Genomic DNA, 23384 nt, shown 5'->3' on the forward strand with positions numbered 1-23384 from the left:
TATCACGCCGCTCGGGAGTGAGCCAGAACAATACTGGCAGCAGGTACTTCGTCTGCTTCACTTGCAGCTGCTCAGCTTTCGGATCGTCCAGATACATCCTGGGGAGGACTAGCGAAGTGCAATTTGGCCGTCATGGCTGCTGTTGGTCGCCGTTCCATACCCAGTTGCAGATCTTCTTATCATAGAAGCTGGTACTGACAACCCGCCACTTCCACGGCTTTTCTTCATCCCTCTTAGCAGCAACAGCGTACACCAAACTATCATGCTCCGTGAAGGTCTTCTCAACTTTGAACGCATAATTCCATCCGTTCTCTTCTGCTATAGTGCGGTCGTCAGAGTCATGTTCGAATCGCGTCGCTGATAACCGGACGATAAAGACGCCAGCTGTGTGGCCTGCTACCAAGAGTATGTAGTCGAGACCTTCGAGCAGGCCACTAGCACTCTTACGTGGGTATTGGTCTAGCAATGTGATGCGCCAAACGCCTCCACCGATTTGGAGGTCGCCGAGCAGCTTGAAGGTGCATCTTGGATCCGTCGCTGAGGGTGGCGTGAGGATAAAGAGGCGGAGCGTTTCATCGTAGGAGCCGGTAAGGATGAGGGTGCTCGAAGAAGACTCGGACTGGAAAGGGTCTGCCGCTGCCTGAGGAGAGATGGTACCAAGAGAGCAGATGGTGACGACACCTGCTGTGTGCGAACGCTTGTCTGTGAGGAATTGTTTAGTTGTGATTGTATCCAGGTCGAGGTTCGAAGTGGGACGATTTGGGACTCCGACACGTGAGATTAGCAGTTGACTATCATCACCACCCGATAGAACTAGCAATGAATCCTGAGATGGCACAGGAAGAGAAAGGACGGTCCAGGCTTCGAGGTCGAAGGATTGCTTGTGCACGTCTAGGACCTGCGCTTTGAGCCGCTGAGACACAGATTCAAATCCCGAATCTGCTGTCGTCAGTATTGTTTTCAGCAGTTTCGTGTTACCAAACTGTGTCGTAGTTGCCAGCAGTACTTCGATCGAGCCGCTGCTGTTCTCAGCTTCTGTTTCAAGCGCTGGCGCACTGGCGGTATCTATGAACTGGAATTGAGTGACGATTGCTAGTCTCCCGTCATCGTCATGCGGCTCTTCGACAATGACCCTACCAATCTCACGCAGTTCAATCGTTCGTAGTGATCCTGCTTGATCTTGTGTGGTTCGAAGGCGGAAGAAGAGAATCTCGGCATTGCTCGTCGCCACGCCTAGCAAATCTGTATCTCGAGGATGAAAGTGAAGATCGTAGATGCCGAAGGGGAAGTCCTTGCGATCAAGGTCGAGGTGTTTTGTCTGGGTCACCGGAGCAAGGAATGAAAGGATCTGGAGAGAGCCTTTTCGTCCACTGTTGCCTTCACCATCGCTGTCGCCCAGGAGTGAATATGTCCCGATGATGACGAAGCTAGGTGCAGAAGGAACGACGGCGATGCAATCAGGCTCTTGGTCCAGGAACCGGATACTGGCGTTCGCATTATTTGCTTCCCTCATATTGTTCAGCTACGGGCATCAATGTTTCGTTTGTGCCGAGCGGAATTGTTGCTGGAAGATGAATGTTTTGAGTCGAAGGTTCTCATAGTTGTGCGACTGCAGGAATACTCTAACGCGAGCGTAACATAAGTACTGTATGTACTCTGATGCCGGTGTGCATCTCAAACTCGACCAGTTGTTAGGAGGTGAAGAATGAAGAACAAGGATGTAGCAATCTAGCAAACATCGTTATTCATATCAGGCTTTCTCCAGAGCCGCAGTAGCTGATCTTGAGCTTGAAAATACCTGTCTGCCTCGCACGTTCCAACTCCGAAACACGAGTCGCGGCTTCCTCCATTGTGGTCAGCGCCTGGGGCCTTCCAGCAGCAGGTGCCTACATTTACCAGACAGAATTTCTGCTTCGCACGATGTAGTCACCAACATCTGGACGCACCACACAGCAGAAGATGGACGATATCAGCACAGCAAGTGAGACTACACGGGTTGAAGATGCTGGAGATGAGCTGTCAATCATAAGCGATGACTCGAGCTTCTACGGTGAGTAGAAACGGCCATTGTGGCTTCTATCACTGACGGGATTAGGCGACAAGACGTTGAAGCAAAAATATAAGGAAGAGGTCTCCGCAATTGACACAGAAGACTATTGGCACATTCATGACTGGAATTTGCAAGTCATAGCTGCTCGTGCTGTTGAACGATATCCCGAAGAATGGTGGATCAACAGCAAGAAGCGCAAACGGGTAGACCAAGGGCATGATCATGCAACCAAGAGAATCAAGACCGAAGACGAAGGCTCGAAGAGTCAGGAATTACCCTTGCGACCACTACCTTCAAACCCGTACAACCCGTATGAAGGACAGCCTAGTGCGTTGCAGCTCAAAGAATCCGTCGACGAGTTCCTGACACGTCTGAAACCCTCCTCCGCTGACACCAAGCACCCATGGATTTGGTGTGCCAATTTTCAAGCAGAATATCGACCCGCCAATGAAAACCTGCCTGTCTTCAAACAAGTCGGCACAAAACTGCTTGAAAATTTTGCAGCCAAGCGACATAAGCTTGAAACCTCATTTGACCCACCAAAATCGGCTGCTTCAATCACTCGCATGATGGGTCCTGATAGGAAGAACGTCGAGGAGGACATCATGCTCGCAGCAAAGAAGAATGGCGTGAACTGCGGGAAGTGGATGCTTTTCCCAACCGAGGACAAAGTTGACCGCTATTGGGCGGACGTTGCTCGAGGCACCGTCGAAGGTCGACTGGGAATTGCAGCGAAGGTCGCTACAAGATCTGACAAGCCTGGAGATGGATCAACCCGGGTCATCTGCGTGTACACAAAGGACATCAGTGACGAAGCAGACATCAAGAGAGTCTTGAAGGAGCTCGTCAGACTCAGATTGGCCTCAGCCATTTCCGGACCGCCGCAGAAAGGTGCAGGCGTCCAAAGTCAGATCTGGTACAAGCCAGATTGCTATACTTACCTAGAACTCATGAGTGGCAACGAGTACAAGATCAAGCCAACTTTGTATGGCACGAGCTCATTGTTGACGGCAAGTGATGTGCGAGGGCTTGCTTGACTTTGTGTGTGAATGACTACCCTGATCGGCAAGGGCAAGCCGAAGCGCAAGTCATTTTGCTGGTTGGCATGTTAATTTCCTTTGCCCCTAGCTCGGCGGCAAGCTGAACAAAAGATCACGAAAGGCTCACTGGCTGGCGTGCGTTTTGTCATTATCGAGCCACGCAGACACCCTCGTGCGTTCCAAATTGTACATGCTGTAATCACCTTTGATCAAAGGATGCAGAAGTGATGATGGACGCAACTGTGATTGACCTCCAGCGCGTATATCTCGGTCCCACAGAGACATTTCCTTCCTGAGCTTCGAACGGATATCCATAAATGTGGCCTGGATGTGCTTGATCATGTGTGCTGAACGCCCCAGGTCATTGTATGGATTCGCTGGATCGTGCAGAGTCATCATGAAGTCGTTTTTGGGTTCGTGGACCACATCTAGTTTGTGCTTCACATTGAATAACATAGGAATAGCCCCAATAGGATCTTGAGTGACTAGATCGATAGTGGAAAGAGCTGTCTGCTCGTTTGTATAGAAAGACTCTGCTGCGGCGTTTGCAGAAGAAGTGGTGACATGGCGGCTTGGGGTGTGAGTTATGCCAGTGTTGTAAAAGTCGAGCGTTGAATAGAAGTCAAGGAATTGCAACAGATGGAGGCCAACATCATAAGGGTCTGTTTGAGCTGCATTCTGCTTGAGAGAGACAGCAATCATGATGAGTAAAGGATATGAAGTTAGCCCACCATGGCGGCCATCGGCGAGCCCCCGCATCTTCAACATCTGTTTTAGAATCTTGAACAAGGCCGTGAGCGTTGGGTACTCAGCAGATAGGCATTTGACGGTCTCCAGTGTGCCATAACCACTGCTTGCGCTTTGAATCTGAAACTCTAGACCTGTCGGGCTATGAACACCAACAATGATAGGGATTCGAGCTTTAGCTGCAAAGTAAGAGGTCATGATGACGTCTTCGTCCGCTCTCTTGCCAAATCGCATGTTCTTGAAAAGAACGCCCAGAGCCTTGATGGCTACGTTTGGTTGTATTTCTGCCTGACCCGGGTCGTCAGACGTCAAGCAATTGAGATCAATGTCAGACAAAGGCGTTGCAAGGCCACTCGCACGAGAACCAATCAGGTCAAGTCTGTGGAAGGTTCCGTCGCTTGCTCTCACAACGGACTCGATGTCGTTGACAGCGCGCCTCGCAGCTGCTACCTCTTTCTGGGTTGGTGTAAAGAAAGCATCGGCAGCTCGTATCTCCTTCGACAACCGCTCTTTAGAAGAATCGCGTGATGGTCCCTTCTCGTCGAGCGACCGCATCCATGGCTGTCCCATGTAACGGGCTATGCCGTTGCCTATTATCTCCCAGTCTAATGATAGTCCCTTACTCTTGCCTTCATATTCTTGAAATTGCTTGCGTTTGTTGCTGCTCGGATGCTCGGCGCGGTCAAGCTCAACGTGTACGGCTGCGTAGTCGCGCTTGGTACGTGGGCCCGCTTCATATCTTCCGGACAAGGTGTTACGCTTCCTGATTATGACCGAGTCTTGATTTGCTTTTCGATGTGCTCGGAGTGTCTCAGCAAGACTATCGGGAATGATAAGTTGCTGGTCCCCATGTAGATTCTGGTCATTATGCGCAGGATTGGGCCTTGATCGCTTCGGTGGCTCAACAGACACTGCTTCTTTCTCGCGGTTCACGAATTTGGGGACAGACGAAGCCGAGCGCGAGAGGCGGCTAGGGTACTGCGCTCGTAACGGTACGGGCTTTGAGATTGGAGACCAAGCCGAACGGACTGCCAGGGCGCTCCATCGTTGAGCACGTCGCATGGGCGGTACCACTTCAGATCGATATTTGTTGACAAACCGCTGAGCTTGTATATGCGCTTCATTATGCAGCGGCGTTGCAACTCAAAAGCCGATGGTACACCGACGAGGCTCGTTACTGCCGCGCCTCTTTCGGCACTGACAGGGCTGCGGCTAGCCACATCCGTCCAATGGGAAGCGACTCCCGAATCGTGCCTCGATTTTCCAGCTTCCCCCCTTGTCCTTCGCTGGTAAAGTCCACTTGGTCTCAGGTACAGAGCCTCTCGAAATCACACGTAATATGCTGTTCTCTTAGGCATGGTATGGAACTTTTCTCTTTACCGAACACGTGCATTGCCATGCCTGACCGCTCACAAAATGTTGATCCGATGCCACAACAGCCGTGCCTGACTAACTGACACGTCCAGCTTCACTCCTGCCCATTACTTTCAACTCACCTGACGCTTGTCCAACACTGCCACTGCCATAGTGCGCAGGACCCTCGTTTACAAGTGCACCAAAGTGTGCTCCTACCATTCAGGGTGTGCTCAGTGACTTGTGCGTGGAGGATCTGTGCCTGGCAAGAACATTCGGGCGGCGCTCATCTCGCGTATCTCACGTTCCCTTGTTCCAGCCTCTACCAGAATTCTTGGCGTGAATTCTACACTCACTGGCACCGCAGACTTTCGGCCATATATCTGTTCATCTCCCATCCTCTCTTCTTGCATCTGATTTAAGTCAGTGGTCTCGTCTACAAGGATGACTGTGCGGACTTCCCAGCAGTCTCAGTCGACTGCCGATGCTTCGCCATCACCCAACCAAAGTTTGAGCTTTGTGCTTCATACTGCAGATTCCTATTTCAATGTTTCGCAGATACAAGCTCGGCTGGAAGAAGCGGACACCTCGAGGTCCAACGCACCACCGAACCTAGCCAGCCTTGGTCAGAAGCTAGAGGCGCCAGACACGCCGAAACCACAAGAAGTTCTGGAACAGCAGCAACAGTACGAGAAACTCGGATTGACTGGGAATGTCATCAGCGCCACTGCCCATCTTCCGTGGACAATAGGAATCACCAAAGACGGCAAGATCGAGCTTGCACCTTATCCGGGCAAATCAGTTCTACACGATTCTCTTTCGTACCTTTCCAACTCAAGCACCTGGCACCACACTGTCGTTGGCTGGACCGGCGAGGTTCTGTCAACCCTGAGCCCCGAATTTGCCGAGTTGAAAGAAAAAGATGCTATACGTCCACGTGCATATTCAAACGAAGGACACCAGATCGGCAATGTGACCATTCATGACCCAGAAGGTTCGGGGTTCAAGGAAGCCTTCACGCAACATTTCAAAGAGCAGGACTCTGTCACGCGTGATATGATCATCACAAAGGATCATCGACGGGAGCTGGAAACACTACTTCAACATGTGTTCAAGAACACTATCATCCCTGTTTGGCTTGGTGAATGGTCTGAGGACCAGGACAACACCTTGATCCTCAGCGACCAGGCTCGTTGGTACAGATACTCAGAAGAAGAGCTCCACAAGAAGCTGGACAGGGTGATGGTTGAACAGAAGGACGAGAGCACTAGAGCCAAAATGTTCGAAGACTATCGGAGGCTGAACGAGGCAGCAGCCAATGCTATCCTCAAGGTCTATATGCCAGGAGATATTGTCTGGGTTTCTGACTACCAGCTCATGCTCTTACCTGCGATACTCCGGCAAAAGCTTCCGTCAGCTTACATCGCATATTTCCACCATGCTAGCTGGTGCCCAAGAGAGATGATTGCCGAGCTTCCCGAGCATGAGGTGATCCTTAAGGGTCTATTGGGTGCTTCTGTCATTGGGTTGCCAAGTAGTGGCCTGCGTCACTACCTGGAAGACTACTACTGCGACGAGATGGGTCTCGCCAGTGCTGGTGATGGGTTGATCAACACGGGTACTGGTCTTGTCAATCTTGTCAATGTACCTACTGGTGTGGATGTGGCAAGTGTGCAACACGCAGCTTATGAAGACAAAAACGTGGGCCAGTATATGTCAACCATTCGAGACACGTACAAGGATAAGAAGATCATCGTTGCTCGAGCGCGACTTGACCGGCCGAGGGGCGTAAGTCGCTTAATCGAAGGATTTGAATCTCTGCTCGATCATAATCCGCAACTGCAGCAACAAGCGGTACTATTTCTGATCACGACTCCTGACCGCGATGTTACGCAAGATGATAAAGCAATCATCAATCAGGAGGTCGCCTCGCAGATTTTGCAGGTCAACAGTAAATGGAGCTCCGCCACCCACCAGCCTATTCTATATCTCGCCCGACCACTTCCAGCACCAGAACTCTACGCACTCCTGAGACTAGCAGATGTTGGCATTGTGACGAGCGACCACGAGCACACCAATACTCTGAGTATGGAGTTCGTGGTCAGTCAAAAAGAGAAATGCAGTCCTCTACTCGTTTCTGAACGATCATCGGAATACCAGGAGACGTCCTTCAACAAGTCTACCAGTTCCCAATCATCTGGCATGCTCAGCAATTCGGCTGCTGCATTGCAAGACTGTCTCTCAATGTCCGAAGATGACAAGCGCCGAAAGCACAAGGTCTTGTTTGACTATTTTGCCAAGCACGACGCAACTACCTTCACCGATGAGTTCCTCACCAAAGCTCGCATCTCGTTTGTCAATCACTCACCTGCGAGAGACGCGCCATTACTCGATATGAAAGCCTTAAATAGCCGGTACGCCGAAGCTGAAAGACGCCTCTTCATGTTCGACTACGACGGTACCCTGACGCCTATCGTCGATGATCCGGACCACGCCTTGCCTACCAAGCTTCTCCTGAATTCACTGCCCAAACTCGCAAACAACCCCGAAAATGCCGTTTGGCTCATCTCGGGACGTTCTCGTGTCTTCCTTGAGCAGCACTTCGGTGACCTCAAAAATATTGGTCTCAGCGCTGAGCACGGCTCTTTCGTTCGCAAACCAGGCAGTACTGAGTGGCAAAACCTTGCCGCAAGCATGGACATGGGTTGGAAGAACGAGGTCGATACAGTCTTTGGCCAACTCGAGGCTGAGGCTCCAGGCAGCTGGATCGAGAGGAAAGAAGTCGCTATGGTTTGGCACTATCGAAATGCTGCTGATCATGATAGCTGCCTTGCTAAGGCAGTCAAAGCCAAGGCTCTTCTAGAAGGTGAGCGGGTGAAGAGCTGGGACGTAGAAGTCATGCTTGGAAAGGCAAACCTCGAAGTACGACCTCGATTCCTGAACAAAGGCGTCGTGGCTGCAAACCTGATGGGTGAGGCCTTCGGAAACAAAGAGAACGGTTTTGTCTTGTGCGCTGGAGATGATACGACAGATGAAGGTAAGCACGTGCAATCCGGTTGGGTAGACCAGAATACTGACGATGCGATAGATATGTTCCGAGCCATACTTTCGAGCAAGCTCAAGAACGAAGGGATTTTCTCGTGCTTGGTCGCTAAGAACGCTAAGCCCAGTCTTGCATACTACCGCACACCCGAGCCGACTGACCTCGTCGATGCGGTAGCCCAGCTAAGCAAGCTATGACCAACTACCTCATGACGCGATGATGAAGATAAAGATACAAATGACATAGACCGAAACATGATAGACGGGAGCAAGCAATGAGCATAGCGTAGGAAACCGCGGCTTTATGAAGACGAGGATGAAGATCGTGAATCAAAGACAGATCTAATTTGATACGCGGAAAGCTTCTCAAAAGTAATTTTCCTTTGGTCGTGCTCTGCCGCATCCTGGTGCCTGGTGACGACCATAACAGCCACAACGAGCAACGGGTGTCAGTTACTACGATATACCTTCGACGATCTACGTATCTCTACAGAATCCAGAGCTCGACTTGTCCCTCGCATTGATTCGCGTGCATTGGTAACGGTCATGGTCTCATCAGGCATGACTTACGTTGCAAGTCACCCCGTATCCATTTGGATTGGTCTAACACTCTGTTTCCCGCCCCCTTCGCAACGTTCCACAATTTGCTACCAGGCACGCACCGTCCAAGGCGACACCAGTGCAACGTGACGCGACCACCTTTCAGTCCGTCCGCCCTATACTTTCAGTCCTTGTCGTGCAGTTAGGGTTATTTTCACCTCCTCATTCCTGCCTACCGGGGCGAAGCAGTCTGCATTATATCAACTAAAATCGGCCGAAAATTTGTTGAAATGTTGCTGACAAGCAGGCTTCCATTAGAAAGTACCAATCGCGACGACCTGTTTTGGACACTTGCCGATTGGCTGTGAGCCAGCCACCCTATTGCTTCCGCTGTTGTTGCATCTACTTCTGCTTCAACTACAGCATCAACTTCTGCTTCAACTACAGCATCAACTTCACATTGTCGCCGAAAACATATTGGGATGCTCTTGAACTTTCGATTTCTCGTACCAAGCGCATGCCGGTGCTCATCGGTGCAATGACACATATATAGATTTCGGCGCCACTGAAACGACTGGCCCAGACACCTGACCTTGCTCACAACTTCGCTTTACTCTGCGCCTTTTTCCTCGCCTGCGCCTCCGCAAACCCCCGAATCGCATCCTTCGACTCCTTACCCCTGGTCTGCTCCCTCAACACCCCAAGCTCAACCTCATTAACCCTCAACAACTCCTCCCTCGTCCCTCTCATCATCAACTCCTTATTCAATAACAAACTCTTCGGCGGTAACTTGACCGCCCCCCTCGCCACATCAAGCACACTCTCCATAAACTCCTCCTTGCCCATAATCTTCGTAATCAGCCCTGCGCTATCCAGCTCCTGCGGCGTCATCCGTTGACCCGCTAGAATCAGCGCGCTGGCTTTCTGCCGGCCCATGATGGATTTGAAGGTGTGGGAGCTGCAGCCTTCGGCGCAGAGACCCCATTGGACGAAGGGGGTGAAGAAGATGGCGTCGGGGGTGCTGTAGACTAGGTCGTGGAGGCCGAGCGAGGAGGTGCCCCATCCGGGAGCGGGCCCGTTGACGGCGGCGATGGTGAGTTTGTTGGTGTTTATTAGGGTTTTGTGGATTTGGCTGGGGATGTGTTAGTGGGCTTGAGTTGTACAGTATGGCAAGGGCGAGTGCATGAGGGATGGGAGGCTCCGAACAAGAAACGAAGTCATGCTTGCCTGGTGATGTCGGTGCCTTCTTCTCCGGGCTTACCTCAGAACGTCAACGAACTCGTCTGATATTGTAGAGTCGGGACCTTGGTTTACCGGGTCCAAGAGATCTAAGCCGGCTGTGTAGAATTTGCCTTCGCCTGTGGTGATGATTATTCTGGTGTTCGGATCTTGTTCTGCCCATTGTAGGCCTGCTAATATGTCCTTTCCGGATAGTTAGCACATGTCCCATGAGCCAGTGCCTCCGTTTGCTTCGGACATTGGCCTAGCAGCTATGGACTCCCAAGCACTTACCTTAAGCGTAGGCGTATTTAGAGCATTCCCGGCTTTCGGTCTGTTGTACTTGACGATAGCGATGCCGTCCTCAGTCTCTATCGCGACGTGCTGTAGCTTTGGGGGAGTTGATGTTGACATTGCTGCTGTTCGAAATCTTGGTAATGCGGTTCCCAAGAATGAACTTCGAGCAATCGTCTGTGATACCGGCCTCCCTCTTAGCAAAAGCCTTGGGAGCATCCTGCTGTCAGGAGGTGTGAACCTCTAGCTCGTACGACTCTAATGATGACAGTCATTACGCTGCTCATGCCGAGGTACGTTCTGATTGGTCGTAACGAGAAGTCATCGGCATCGCTGCCAGATACAGCTTAGGCTGTACTCATGGTTTGAATGCACGAGGAGAGCGCGCGTCGGATCTTAGCAACCTTCGCATCACTTCCATCAAGATGAAACCCTCAAGCAAACGATGAAAATAATGGTAAGCATGCAAGTGACATCTGCGATGCGTGTCGCCACTGTTATCACAATAATGAACAACCAAGACTGCCAATAGTGATCTTCAGCTAAGTCCTTATCTGCGTGATGCGCATGTGCCTTCTCCATTGAAAAGTTCCATCTGATATTGCCAACCACCACTGACCACAATACGTTCGTTCCTCAAATTTCTCTTCAGGCAAGATGTTGTCGCTTTTTGGAATCTGCGTGTCATTCGTTGCATTCATTCCTTCAGTCTCCTCGATTGCTCTCGACGTCGACAGCCGACAATCCATCCTCAATGCGACCGCACTTCTCGCCCATGGGGTTCAAGAACTGTACAACGGCAATCAATCTGGGGGCACAATAGGAAAATGGCCTTATCCACCGTACTACTGGTGGGAAAGTGGAGGAGCTTGGGGAGGGATGATGGGTTACTGGCATGCGACGAAAGACGAAAGCTATGACAATGTTATGATGGAAGCTCTGGTCGCACAGCTTGGTTCGAACTATGACTATGATACACCTGAGGAGGCTTTCAACACCGGAAACGACGATCAGGCATTCTGGGTCTTTGACGCCATGTCTGCTGCAGAGTATGGCTTTCCAGCGCCGCCGGCGCCTGCCCCGGACTGGCATATCATTGCTCAGAACGCATGGGAAGATTACGTGTATAGGTGGAACACTACCATGTGTGGTGGTGGTCTCAAATGTGGGTTACCAGGACGCTTGAACACAACTTGCTGACACAACACAGGGCAATTCCACCCTGAAAATGCTGGCTTCTTCTACAAGAACTCGATTTCGAATGGCGCATTTTTCCAGATCTCAGCTCGACTTGCTCGGTTCACCGGCAATCAGACTTACGTTGACTGGGCCGAGAAGATCTGGGATTGGGTCGAGGGTATCGGCCTGATGTCCAGCACGTACGACATCTACGATGGGACTGACGAGGTGAGCACCTCCACCGACCACAACTCGACCTTCATGCTAACTTGTTCAGAAAATCAACTGCTCCGCCGTGGACCATCATCAATGGACCTACAACGTAGGTGTCTTCCTCTACGGCGCTGCGACACTAGCAAACTACACAAACAACACACAAATCTGGGTCGACCGAACCACAGGACTCCTCGCAGCAACAGACTCCTTCTTCACACCTTACGAGAACGCAACGAACATACTCTTCGAAGCTGCATGCGAACTCCAATCCGCCTGTAACGTCGACCAGTGGTCCATGAAGGCATACCTCGCTCGATGGATGGCAACCTCTGCGGTCGTGGCACCATACATCAAAGATCGAGTCGGTACACTTCTTCGAGCGTCAGCGCAGGGCGCAGCTTCCGCATGCACTAGTGGGCAGTACGGAAATAGCTGTGGCTCGCGCTGGTACATTAATGGTTTCGACAACATCACAGGACTCGGTCAGCAGTTGTCAGCACTTGAGGTTGTGACGAGCCTGCTCGTTCTGAATGACTCGGTCGCGCCACGAACACTACCTAACGTCACGATACCAATACCACCTCTTTCCGCCCTGCCGACCACTGTTGCTGCGACCTCAGACTCTACATCCACGGCCAACCCTCTCCACGACCCTCCACCAAACGGCGCCTCTAAGAGAGCCACCACTAAGTACGGTGGCCTCCTCGTGGGATTAGCCCATGCTCTTGTATGAACCCGGTCCGGACGAGCTACAATAGCATGCACGACAGACACAAGTTACGCAGCGGCCGACGTGAACGAGGCACGAAGCCCACAATATCCATGAGCTTACGAATCTCAGCATGAATCAACGATAGGAATCAAGCACAAACAGGAATGCATATACAGGAGTCATCATGGCCTCTAACGTTCTTAGCATTTCGCGAGAAGCAGGAAAGGAAGTGTACAAAAGATAGATTGTACTATAGCTGAATAAAATCTCGCTTATAAGTGTATATCATATGTTCTATGCGCCCGTCCCTGCACTGAGAGCAAGGACCCTGGCCCGCTCCATTGTCTGATTCCAACTATTATTTCTTGTTCTGTAGAGGTGGGCCATCAGCCCAGAGAGTCCACTCACACCAGCTGAGATGCCATGCCCGCGTGCCACATGGTCTCCTTCTACGCCATCTGGCGTGCTCTCCAAACACGAAGGAACGACTGTACAAACGACCCGTAGATTGCTAAATTCGCTTGACTACCGCATCAGTGAATAGTCGTACCACGCTAGCCTAGCCCTGCAAAACAGCGGAGTTCTCTCGACACCCAGCAGAAGTGCCATATTGATTCCATACTCATCAAAAACAGCCATCCAGCCAGCCCCTCTCACATAACAACACATTTATGCGTCCCCTCATACCCCTCCCCAAACAACTCCTTCCCCGCCTGAATCTCATTGTCCCTCCTCTTCTCCTCCACCTCAGCCCTAAACTCCCTCTTCAAAAACTTCTTCAGCTCCAAATCCAGATTATCCTCCGTCGCCTCAAGCACAACCCTCTCCCGACAAAGCGGACACTCGTCCTTATCGGCGCGTTGTAGTCTTATCATACACCGGATGCAGAAGACGTGGTTGCAGCGGAGGCGGATGGGCTTGTATGTTATGCTTGCGCAGATGGGGCAGAGGTAGTCGTCTAGTTGGGGGATTATGCTTAGGAGGGAGGTGGAGATTGCGTAGGATGTGGCGCGGGCGAGGGAGGAGGGGGAGAGGGTGGGGTGGTTGGGGTTGGTTGTTAAAGTGAGGGATTGCAGGAGGTGGTCGGGTGTGTGGTTTGAGTTTGAGATTGCATGTAACGAAGTCTGCTTGTCGAATTTCTTGAGGATTTTGGAGAGGGCGCGGCGGTTGAGTTCTTGAAATTGGAGGAGGCGGAGGAGCGTGGTGTTTATGGATAGGAAGCGGTCGAGGGCGATGTGTGCTTCTTTGGATTTCGGTTTGGGTGGGTTGGTGGTTGGGGAGGTGAGTTGGCTTGTGAAGTGGCGGAAGAGTTCGGCTGCTTTTGAGGCGGGCCTGACGCCGGCGTCGGATTCGTGATTTGAGGTGAAGATTTCGGATTCGATGTACAGGCGGAAGATTTCGCGCCAGGCGTCGACGGAGGCTTTGGAGTGTTTGGATTTTGAGGCGCGGAGGGCGGAGATGTCTTGGGAGAGTTGGGTGATTGAGGTGGAGATTTCTTCTTGTTCTTTGTCTTGGAGGGTTTCGAGGGCTTGGAGTTCTTTGCGGAGGATTTGGAAGAATTCGCCGTCGGAGGTTAGGGGGATTTCGACGGTTTCGATTTCGTCCTCTTTGGCGTCCTCAGGTTCATTGTGTGGGAGGGTTGGCTTTAGTACGCTTCTTCTTAGATCGTCGCTATCATCCGGTGTTAATGTGCTTCGTCTGAGGTCGTTGCCATTCGTGACTGGTGATTTCTCCCTGGATGCTTTTACTACGTCCCTCTCTGAACTTGATCCTCGAGACTCTGAGGTTTCGTTGGTCATGGTCCTCTCGATGCCAGGCCTGTTGTCACCGTTGACATTGAATGAAGATGTCCTTCTGCTCGTCCTTCGCTGCTTGCGCGTTCCGACTTTCTGCAGTATCCTTCTAGTCTCAGGACTCAGCCAGGCATCCATAGGCGATCCATCACGGGGATCAAGCGCTATCGTCAGTTTCGGTACAAACCGCTCTCCTTCTCCAGTGGTCAATTGATAGCGCATCATGCGTTCTGCATCGAGATCATTGGACTCCGAAGAGGCATTCGTGCCAACATGCTGCCATAAAGCCTGGAGAGTCTCTCGGTCAAGGCCGAGACTTAAGAGCTCTCCTCGAACTCGCTTGATGCACTTCTTCAGCTTCTTGTAAGATATGGCTGATTTCAACCATTGCGATGGATATTCTTCCTTCCTGAGAGCTTCTTGGTATTCAGCTCCGAACTTCATCGTGTCTATCTCGGCTCGTGGTCAATAGGAACTATATCTGCAGGACCACTCGCATTATATTTCCGGCTCATTGTCAACCGGTGGCAATATGACGGATAAGTGAGCTTTTCTAACAGCGAAAATGAAGATACTGTACAAGTATGTTTATGCGACGCCAATGATATGCCTGGACGTCCAAAAGCTTCTAGACCTGATCCCTGCCAGTGGGATACTCAACATTGGCCACGCCTATGCATGAGCCGCTTTCCATTGGCTTGCGAGCAAAAGTTTGTGGTGCTCGTGGCTCACGGTACTCTTGTTGGGCTTAGCGACTCGTGCCGTCTGGAGAATTTTCAGATGCGGATTTGCTTCCCGTGGCGCTGGTTGCGCCACGGGAAGGCATCAAGGCATTCAGTCTGATCTACGTACTGTACTGCATCGACTGTCGCGTGGTTTTGACTCCAAATCGAGCGCTCTTGCACTCGCTACGTATATTTCGTATCTTTGAGTCACTGAAGTACTGGGTCGACTCTGACAAAGGACTAATCTTGTAGAATCGATATGTGCACGTCATGAACCAAGCCTTTCACTACGAAGACCACGGCTGATAGACTTGCAACAGCGCCCATCGCAATATGGGTCAATCACAGTCCTCTACGAATGATACATCTGCAGATGCAAATGAGCCGCCGGTAAAGCAAGACTACTATGAGCTGCTTGGTGTCGAGCGCACTGCGACCGATGATGAGATCAAGAAGGCATACAGGCGGAGAGCGCTAGAACTACATCCAGACCGTAATTATGGCAATGAAGAAGGGGCTACGCGACTGTTTGCTGAGATCCAGGCTGCCCATGAGGTTCTCTCAGACCCTCAAGAACGAGCGTGGTACGACTCGCATCGAGATGTCTTGTTGCGTGGAGAACAGCCTGGCGGTGCCGGAGGAGAGGACTACTCCTATAACATGAAGCTGACTACATCTGACGAAGTGCTCAAGTTGATGATGAGATTCAACAAGAATGTGCAGTACACAGACAGTCCAAGTGGCTTTTACGGCGGGCTTAGTGAGTTCTTCAAGCAGCTCGCGAAAGAGGAGGATATTGCATGTCAGTGGCAGGACCTAGACTATCTCGACTATCCAGAATTCGGCTCGAAGGATGACGGCTATGAGGACATCGTTCGCCCCTTCTACGGTGCTTGGACTGGATTTGCAACGAAAAAGAACTACTCGTGGAAAGACCAGTATCGGCTCTCCGATGCGCCAGATCGAAGGATACGCAGGCTGATGGAGAAAGAGAATCAGAAGTTACGCGACGAAGCAATCGCCGAATACAACGACGCTGTCCGGTCATTGGTTGCCTTCGTTCGGAAGCGAGATCCAAGAGTACAAAACAACCAGAAGTCTGAAGCTGAAAGGCAGAAGTTCTTGCGCGAGTCAGCTGCCGCACAAGCAGCGAGGATGAAGGCCAAACGCCAGGCTGAGATGAACAAAGAAGGTGGCATATCTGCTTGGGCGCATACCTCGAGCAAGGATGAGCACGAAGGTGGGTTTTCAAGCGAATCAGAGGTTGAAGAACATGAGTACGAATGTGTTGTTTGCGACAAGACGTTCAAAAGTGATAAGCAATTTCAGGCGCATGAGAAGAGCAAGAAGCATATCAAATTGTTGAAAGAGCTGAAGCGGGATATGCGCAAAGAAGGGAAAGAGTTAGATCTCGAGCCAAAACCAGCCGAAATGGAAGCAGCTACAGACGAGGATCAGGAAATCGGGTTGCCCACGGAAACCCAAGAGGATCACGAGCCGACCCCATTCATGGAAGACGAACCAGACATCGATCGGGATGGAGATCACATCAATTTAGATGCACATGAATCTTCTAGCCAGGAACCAGACCAGGAGGATGCAGATGATGACTATGCCCCTCGAGCAGCTGTTGCGAGTCGGCTAGCTAGTGAGGAGATAGACCAGGTCACAACAGCTGCCACATCGTTGATGTTGGACGACACTCCTGCAGGTTCCGGGACCGACACGCCTTCGCAATCAAAGGTCGGCAAAGCGAAGCAGAAACGAGCGAGGAAAGCAGCACAGCAAGGAGGGGCTGAAACACCATCTGCGTCACAGTTCATATGTCAAATATGCCGGGCTCAGTTTACATCGAGAACAAAGTTATTCGATCATATAAAGAGCGAAGGACATACTGCCATAAAGACACAGACTACAGTCGGTGGTAGCAAGGGCGGCAAAGCAAAGAAAAAGAAATGATACAACTCGACTGTTAAGCTGATCAGAGCATTTCCTCACATAATTTACAGTACCACATGATTAAAGAATTAGCAGACGAGTTGTGGCGCAACTCGGCATTAGCGCCTACAATCAAGCAGTTATCGACAATTCCAGGCAAGAGCCACCACGTCAAGACTTGCATATGGGCTGCATAAACAAATGCATCTCCGACTGCCAACGTGAGAGCTCAGAAACTATCTTCACCTCATGCTCGACTGCCACTTCCAATTTCAACAGCATCTGCATTTGTGAAATTTGAGTTTGTTGTGGTGGATTATCTGCAACTTCACACTCAGAAACTGCCAAAGTCGCGTTTAGTACAATGCTAAGCTCCCAAGCCCAAATGCGAAAATGGCGTATACAAGATGCGCTAATCCCGAGTATCAGCTCGACGTAGACAGCTTGATGATTGAATATACTGTCTACAAAGCAGTCGAAGCGCAATTGAGATTGCTGCGGTCTCTTGGCACACCGGAAACGTCTTTGACCAATGGTGCTCTGGATGCTGCAACCGAGTACGCTCAAGAAGCCGTGCGCTTGACCGAAACATATGACAGTAAGTGTCTTCATCTACCATGCTATTCAGACGCCTCGGACTGACTCTCCAGTACTTATCAAGCTATTCAAGCGCAATCACGGTCATGATCACCTCGGCGAGAGCCTTCAGCTTGACGCCCACGTCTTGCAATTTCTGGTCTTGCTCAATATGTGGCTGCAGGCGCGTCTCGATGGCACGCAACTGCCCCAGCTTCAGATTGGGCCAGAAATGGAAAAAAATCTGCGTCGCGATCAAGAGGTCAATCAGTTCTTCCGTTACTATTGGCTTCGCATGCGTGAGCGCAAGGACCCTGACAGCGCTGTAGGATCTGCAGTTGCACGACGGAACAGAAACCCTCAATTGTGCTTAGCGGATCACTTGATACCGCATTTCATGCACTTGTCTTGCAAAATGCAACCATCTGAGACCAGCCTCGACACCAGATGGATGGAGCTAGCCTCAACCTTCATGATGCATGCTGCAATCGAGATCTTGGATGCGCCTGATCTTTTCGAAGATGGAGTCAAGGTCGCTATATTGGCGCTCAAGGAGTGCCTCGCTTGGGGCTTTGTAGAACGACACAGGTTTGTGGATAACACAGAAGTCGTCCAGAGGCTGCTCAGTTCAGTAGTGACCAGAAGCACACAACAACAAATTAGTCAGACAACCAACAAGAGTTCACAATCACAGATAAGTCAGCAGTCGCTTGACATGTGTACAGAACACATTCAGAGCACGGCCACCCGTGAGGATGATGTATGGGAGATGTTCTACGATGAAGGGTCTGACCGATCTCGGAGCGGGAGTAGAGGCCGCAGTACTCCTCAGTCGTCTGGTGAGCTATCACAATGGACACGAATTCGACAGGAGAAGCTCGATATTGTCTTGACAACCTTTGCAACTATACAAGAAGAAAGTGATGGTGATAAGCATCGTCCAGTTGAGTGGCTGAGAAACAAGTATAAGCTTTCGACGCTCATAGCAGAGATTGGGAGATTCATAGAGATGCATCTAAAGAACGTTCATGGGGTCGGATGGCATGGAAAGCCGGTACTCGTCCAGATCGAGGAAGGGGGACTTCATGGTTTGAGCTCAGAAGCATTTGAAGCGTTCAAGATTCGAGCGGGCATCGCAAACGAACAGTGGTTGACAGGTGCCAGCCGATGTTAATAGGGTGTTGTGGCCACTACCAGGTTTGTTCGGAGTTATCTCACACCAAAATCATGCTTATAACTCCGGCTAAAACTGGCTATGGCCACAAGTTCTTGATATTCTCCTAACAATCGGCATTGGTTATGCTCAGTAGTATGAGAGACTCGTAGCTCTGGTGACAGACGTACAAATACTGATGAGTGACGATTTGGATCTGGTGGCGAATTATTCTCACCTCACATTGCTGTGACGTCTTCTCCAACGTGCTTCTACATCAATAGTACTGTAGAATATTCGTACCGTACTTTACTTCTTGGTATTAAGCTTCAGAATCAAGCCCTTCCTTCTGAGACCATACACAATGAATCCAATCCGTCGCACATCCAGTGCTTCGCGACCTCTACCTCGCCTGGACAGTCTCCCCGATGAGGTGATACAAGCCATCTTACAGCGCCTCAACGCACGCAGCCTCGTTGCAATTTCGTCTGTCTCTCGCCATTTACAAGATGTCGCGAACGAGCAGCTCATCTGGAAAGACTTGCTACTTCGTGACTTCACATTCTGGGACGACTCATTCGAGATCTCACGAAAGGTACACGATGTCTCATTCCGTGACTGGAAAGACCTCTACTCTCTTCGGCATATAGCAACCGTCGCCACACGCAGCAACATTCAACGGATGATAGATGAACCAACAGGTCGTCTAGCTAAAGCTCACACAATACTAAATCGAGGGTACGGCATCAAAGATGCACTCCTAGAGCTCAACAAGGATGCCTCAAACACAGACTGTGTACTGGCTCAACGATACTGGTCCCAAATGGTTCTTGGCTGTCTCAATCGATCCGTAGCCCTAGAACAATGGACACGGGTCCGCCACCGCAGCGATACAGCCCACCCAACCGAAACAGCCCTAGCATGTCTCGACATGTTCATCCTCGGACCAAATGCCGAGGGCGACATAAACGACACATTCCGCCGTCTCGACGAGATGGTCGACGCCGTTCGTACCGCCCACCCCGAACTCACCGAGCAAACACCACGCCAAAAAGCCATCACCATCGCCGAATTCCTCCGCGAGAAGAAATGGATCGGCATAGACGAGCAACGAGACTACTACAGCATCGAGCACCAGTTCCTTGGTCTCGCCCTCCGCTCACCACACCGCAACTCCCTCCCCCTCATCACCTGCGTAATCTACAGCTACGTCTGCCGCGCCTTCAACCTCCGCGCCCAACCCGTCAGCTACCCAATGCATGTCCACGCTGTCATCCAACCGCCCCTCCCCTCCTCACCAAACGACCCCCACCTCGACCTCGACAACAGGCCCCTCCCCTCAACCCCGTCCGACGAAACCCCCTCCGACCAAACCCACCTCTACATCGACCCCTTCAACACCTCAACCCCCACCCCATTATCTCGAATGCGCTCCCAACTACAATTCACCGCCCCAAACGCAACCACCGCCCAAAAAACAACCTACCTCCTCCCCGCCACCCCGCGCGCCCTCCTCATCCGCAGCGCCCACAATCTCGTCCGCTCCGTCCAGAACACCCCCTTCCTGTCCCAGGCCGAACAGCCCAGCATCAGCGTCTACGACGCCGCGTACGCGGCACTGTTCGCGCTGGTCATGTTCCCTAGTTCCGCGCAGGGATTGGCGAGTAGCTTGAGTGATCTGAGACAGCATTATGCGCATCATTTTATTGAGGATTTGAGGAATTATGAGATGCATATTTTGCCGTTGACGACGGGGTTGGGCGTGTTCGGTGGGGATCGCGGTGTCACCGATCCACTCGTAAACATCATACGGGGGGAGGATAGTACTCCCAAAAAGGCGAAACGCCGGTCGGAGATTCGACCTGTTGCGCTGGGGGCGCGGGCTGTGTTGGATAGTATTGGGATGGGTGGAGGCGAAAGTGGTGATGGGGACGAGGGAGTGAAGTTCACGGTGGGCACTGTATTCCGCCATCGACGGCAGGGGTACACGGCTGTTGTGTATGGGTGGGATGGGAAGTGTGAGATGGAGGAACGGTGGATATTGGGGAATGGGGTCGATAGGTTGGGTGGGGGGAGGGGACAGCCGTTTTATAATGCTTTGTGAGTACAACTTTCTCGGCCTACACTACTTGAAGGTAGTTTGTGTGACAGTGCTAACGGTGAATAGTGTTGATGACAGAAGTACCCGCTATGTCGCGCAAGAAAACATCATCCCACTGGGGCCCTCTGAATTCAGCGCTGAGGACGCAGAGCGGATCTTCCCGGTTGAGATTGGGAAGTGGTTTCGCAGGTTTGATGCGGACAGTGCAAGGTTCGTGAGTAATGTTAGGGATGAGTATCCTGAGGATTGACTTGATGAGTGGGGGGTAAATGAGTGGAATGGGTGGAGGAGGAGGATTTGGGAGAAGCAGGGCTGGAGGGAGGGGCTGGTGGTTAGGTGTTTTGCCGTGGTGATTTTGATGTTGATGATCTTAAGGATAAGATTGTGGAGCGTAGAGGAGCTTTAGGAGGAGATGCAGGCGCTGCAATTGACGATGTCCTACGAGGGCAGTTACGAGCTTATTCTGTGACTGTGCAGTGGTGGTATGTGCCTACTCTTCAACTGAGCTTTGTTCATATTCTCGCGGAAGGTACGCTTTTACTTACGCAAGACCTGTCATGACAGGAAAGATTGAAAGGAGTAGTCGCCAGCCCGTTTCACCGTGAAATACGAATACTGAGTTTCTACTACCTAGGTACCTAGCTGCACTTCTCATGGGTAGGTCAGATGGTCTCGCCCCAAGATCGTGGTCGATGTGTCCCCCTCGATCATCTACTCGTAGACCTCATACGGCTTTGTCGCGCGCCTAGATACGATTGATGTGAATCATCGGTCAGTGATAGACAATATGCGTGGTCTCGTGCTCGTACAGTTCATGCTGTTATGTTCTATATGCATATACATGGATTCGTATCTCTGTTCTGTACAGTACATTGATCGTACACTGGCTTCTGCGCGCTCGGAAAGTCGATCCGAGCATACAGTACATAATCAGCATTTAGAGTCCTAGCGGCCAAAGTTGAGCAACCATTGGATACAGATGAATTTGGTCAAAGACCGTGGTATATGCTGTCGATCGCGAGAAATATCAGATTCAATACGAATTCAGTCAAAGACCTAGCATGTCCTGCAGATCACCTTTCTCGGCATGTAATCTGAGCATAGTTTCTATGAAAGGCGCCCAATCCTCCTGCTTCCTCTCCTTCTCCAGCCTTTGCGCTTCCTGCTGCGGCTCTGTCTGATCCGCTGGTAAATTGGTCTTGGTCACACTCATCAAGCTGCATTCCTGGCCACTCGAAAGAGCTTCTTGCATTTTCTGCAGCAGATCCTCAGCTGCAACGTTCAACCAAGTCTGATCATGTCCAATCGGCCCAAGAAGCCGTGGGTGAGCTTGCATACCATCGAGCTTCCAGACGTTCGCCTGGGCAGGGACGTAGGCCACGAAATGGAAGCCGTTTTCTTCATCTTCATCTGCCGCCGCAGTCTTTTTCTTTCTCTGTGTATGTGGCGCTCGGCCTCCTCTTTTGCGCTTTCGACCTGCTTGTCCTCTTTCCTGCGCCGCTATACGTGCTTGTTGGGCCTTTCTCTGCTTCCATTTCTGTGCATCGTCTTTAACCAGTACGTCCACGATCATTCGGTCGAGCTTCGTGGAAAACGAGTTGTGGATATCTCGGAAGTGAGCGTGGTCGTCGAGTGCTATGCCACGGTACTTGGAGTTGAGGTGGCTATTGTCCTGTCTGAATGTGGATAGGGTCTCACTAAGACGCAGATCCGGAGCATTCATGAGGATGTTCATGAGAGCAACGGTACCACAGCTGAATTTTGAGATTTGGTTGGCGAACCATGGCTTTTCTAGTTCTTGGTTCTTCCCAGTGTCGTTAAGCTCCTGTGCGGGTGTCGAGGAGCCAGACTGGTTTGGAGGAACATATCTCGAGAGGAAGATGAGGCCTAAGACTTCAATTGGGTTCGCGGTGATAAGTTCTGCTATGTCCAAAATCTCATTGACATGGACATTTGGCACACCCCATTCTTGAAGGAGGATTGTGAAGATCTCGGGGTCGTTTTCGAGTTCTGCCCAGCCTGGCCATGTCTTGTGCTCGTGTTCTCCCTCTTCACCTTGCTCAGATTCTTGGTCCAGACTCTGTTCCTTCTGCTCGATACGCAGCTTGACCTCTCGATTTGACTTCTCCTCATTTAGTGGTCCGCTGATCATCGATTTGTCGCAAAGGGTAGATGGGATGCAGCCTCCGCCACGAATACTTGCTTCGTAGACTGGTAAATGGTCGAAGCCCCATGTGGGGCCGTTATCCTTGATGATGGGATATGATACCTCGTCAGCTTCATCCTTGGGAGTGGAAGATGCCGAAAGCTGCTTCACCAGGTGAGATGCTGAGAGTTTATCCATCTGCCAGATCTACCAGCCGGTGTCTTGCTTTTCAGCCTGCGCAGTCCTTCCGGTTATATGCCAAAGTGGACCTTGCAGGAAACATTTGTAGTAGAGAGGAATCCAACTGGAAAAAGTGAGATAATGACCGATGGAATCAGTACGCAAGATAGGTATTTGTTCTTTGGCGAGTGTCTGCAAGAGAGGAAGGTGCCCTGAATGAAAGCTCGTTGATGGACAGTCTCGTCGGTTTGTTTGTATAGCGACGTCATCGCAGCGACTTTTTTCCGACGCGTAAAGAGAAAGCAGCGTGTGCTACGCGACAGGCAAAAGTGCAGTCAACAGTCGAAGCACCGAACAACAACCCAGACCCAGACCCAACAA

The 23384-nt window shown here is 51.1% G+C and overlaps 11 protein-coding genes across 11 annotated transcripts; 6 read left to right on the plus strand and 5 right to left on the minus strand.

Moving 5' to 3' along the window:
- Positions 1-130: 130 nt before the first annotated feature.
- Positions 131-1513, minus strand: PMZ80_005288 (uncharacterized protein; the record flags this gene model as incomplete). Its single annotated transcript, XM_064873708.1, has 1 exon — positions 131-1513. The coding sequence occupies one exon, from the start codon at positions 1511-1513 to the stop codon at positions 131-133; it is 1383 nt and encodes a 460-aa protein (XP_064730812.1).
- A 446-nt stretch (positions 1514-1959) lies between these two features.
- Positions 1960-3087, plus strand: PMZ80_005289 (uncharacterized protein; the record flags this gene model as incomplete). Its single annotated transcript, XM_064873709.1, has 2 exons — positions 1960-2050; positions 2096-3087. 2 exons carry the CDS (start codon positions 1960-1962, stop codon positions 3085-3087), a joined length of 1083 nt encoding a protein of 360 aa, XP_064730813.1.
- A 126-nt stretch (positions 3088-3213) lies between these two features.
- Positions 3214-4899, minus strand: PMZ80_005290 (uncharacterized protein; the record flags this gene model as incomplete). The annotated part of the gene is made up of 1 exon (XM_064873710.1): positions 3214-4899. One exon carries the CDS (start codon positions 4897-4899, stop codon positions 3214-3216), a length of 1686 nt encoding a protein of 561 aa, XP_064730814.1.
- Positions 4900-5634: 735 nt separating this feature from the next.
- TPS2 (threalose-6-phosphate phosphatase) lies at positions 5635-8430 on the plus strand (the record flags this gene model as incomplete). The annotated part of the gene is made up of 2 exons (XM_064873711.1): positions 5635-8227; positions 8279-8430. 2 exons carry the CDS (start codon positions 5635-5637, stop codon positions 8428-8430), a joined length of 2745 nt encoding a protein of 914 aa, XP_064730815.1.
- A 939-nt stretch (positions 8431-9369) lies between these two features.
- Positions 9370-10404, minus strand: PMZ80_005292 (uncharacterized protein; the record flags this gene model as incomplete). The annotated part of the gene is made up of 3 exons (XM_064873712.1): positions 9370-9904; positions 10034-10194; positions 10285-10404. The coding sequence occupies 3 exons, from the start codon at positions 10402-10404 to the stop codon at positions 9370-9372; spliced, it is 816 nt and encodes a 271-aa protein (XP_064730816.1).
- A 537-nt stretch (positions 10405-10941) lies between these two features.
- PMZ80_005293 (uncharacterized protein) lies at positions 10942-12412 on the plus strand (the record flags this gene model as incomplete). The annotated part of the gene is made up of 3 exons (XM_064873713.1): positions 10942-11449; positions 11495-11691; positions 11741-12412. The coding sequence occupies 3 exons, from the start codon at positions 10942-10944 to the stop codon at positions 12410-12412; spliced, it is 1377 nt and encodes a 458-aa protein (XP_064730817.1).
- A 632-nt stretch (positions 12413-13044) lies between these two features.
- On the minus strand, positions 13045-14628 carry PMZ80_005294 (uncharacterized protein; the record flags this gene model as incomplete). Its single annotated transcript, XM_064873714.1, has 1 exon — positions 13045-14628. The coding sequence occupies one exon, from the start codon at positions 14626-14628 to the stop codon at positions 13045-13047; it is 1584 nt and encodes a 527-aa protein (XP_064730818.1).
- Positions 14629-15242: 614 nt separating this feature from the next.
- PMZ80_005295 (uncharacterized protein) lies at positions 15243-16868 on the plus strand (the record flags this gene model as incomplete). The annotated part of the gene is made up of 1 exon (XM_064873715.1): positions 15243-16868. The coding sequence occupies one exon, from the start codon at positions 15243-15245 to the stop codon at positions 16866-16868; it is 1626 nt and encodes a 541-aa protein (XP_064730819.1).
- A 372-nt stretch (positions 16869-17240) lies between these two features.
- PMZ80_005296 (uncharacterized protein) lies at positions 17241-18597 on the plus strand (the record flags this gene model as incomplete). The annotated part of the gene is made up of 2 exons (XM_064873716.1): positions 17241-17445; positions 17498-18597. 2 exons carry the CDS (start codon positions 17241-17243, stop codon positions 18595-18597), a joined length of 1305 nt encoding a protein of 434 aa, XP_064730820.1.
- Positions 18598-18940: 343 nt separating this feature from the next.
- PMZ80_005297 (uncharacterized protein) lies at positions 18941-20927 on the plus strand (the record flags this gene model as incomplete). The annotated part of the gene is made up of 2 exons (XM_064873717.1): positions 18941-20676; positions 20744-20927. The coding sequence occupies 2 exons, from the start codon at positions 18941-18943 to the stop codon at positions 20925-20927; spliced, it is 1920 nt and encodes a 639-aa protein (XP_064730821.1).
- A 798-nt stretch (positions 20928-21725) lies between these two features.
- On the minus strand, positions 21726-23021 carry PMZ80_005298 (uncharacterized protein; the record flags this gene model as incomplete). Its single annotated transcript, XM_064873718.1, has 1 exon — positions 21726-23021. The coding sequence occupies one exon, from the start codon at positions 23019-23021 to the stop codon at positions 21726-21728; it is 1296 nt and encodes a 431-aa protein (XP_064730822.1).
- Positions 23022-23384: the final 363 nt, after the last annotated feature.

Source organism: Knufia obscura, assembly GCF_036327395.1.
Source record: "Knufia obscura strain CCFEE 5817 isolate CBS 148926 chromosome Unknown scaffold_5, whole genome shotgun sequence".
In the NCBI taxonomy this organism is placed as follows: domain Eukaryota; kingdom Fungi; phylum Ascomycota; class Eurotiomycetes; order Chaetothyriales; family Trichomeriaceae; genus Knufia; species Knufia obscura.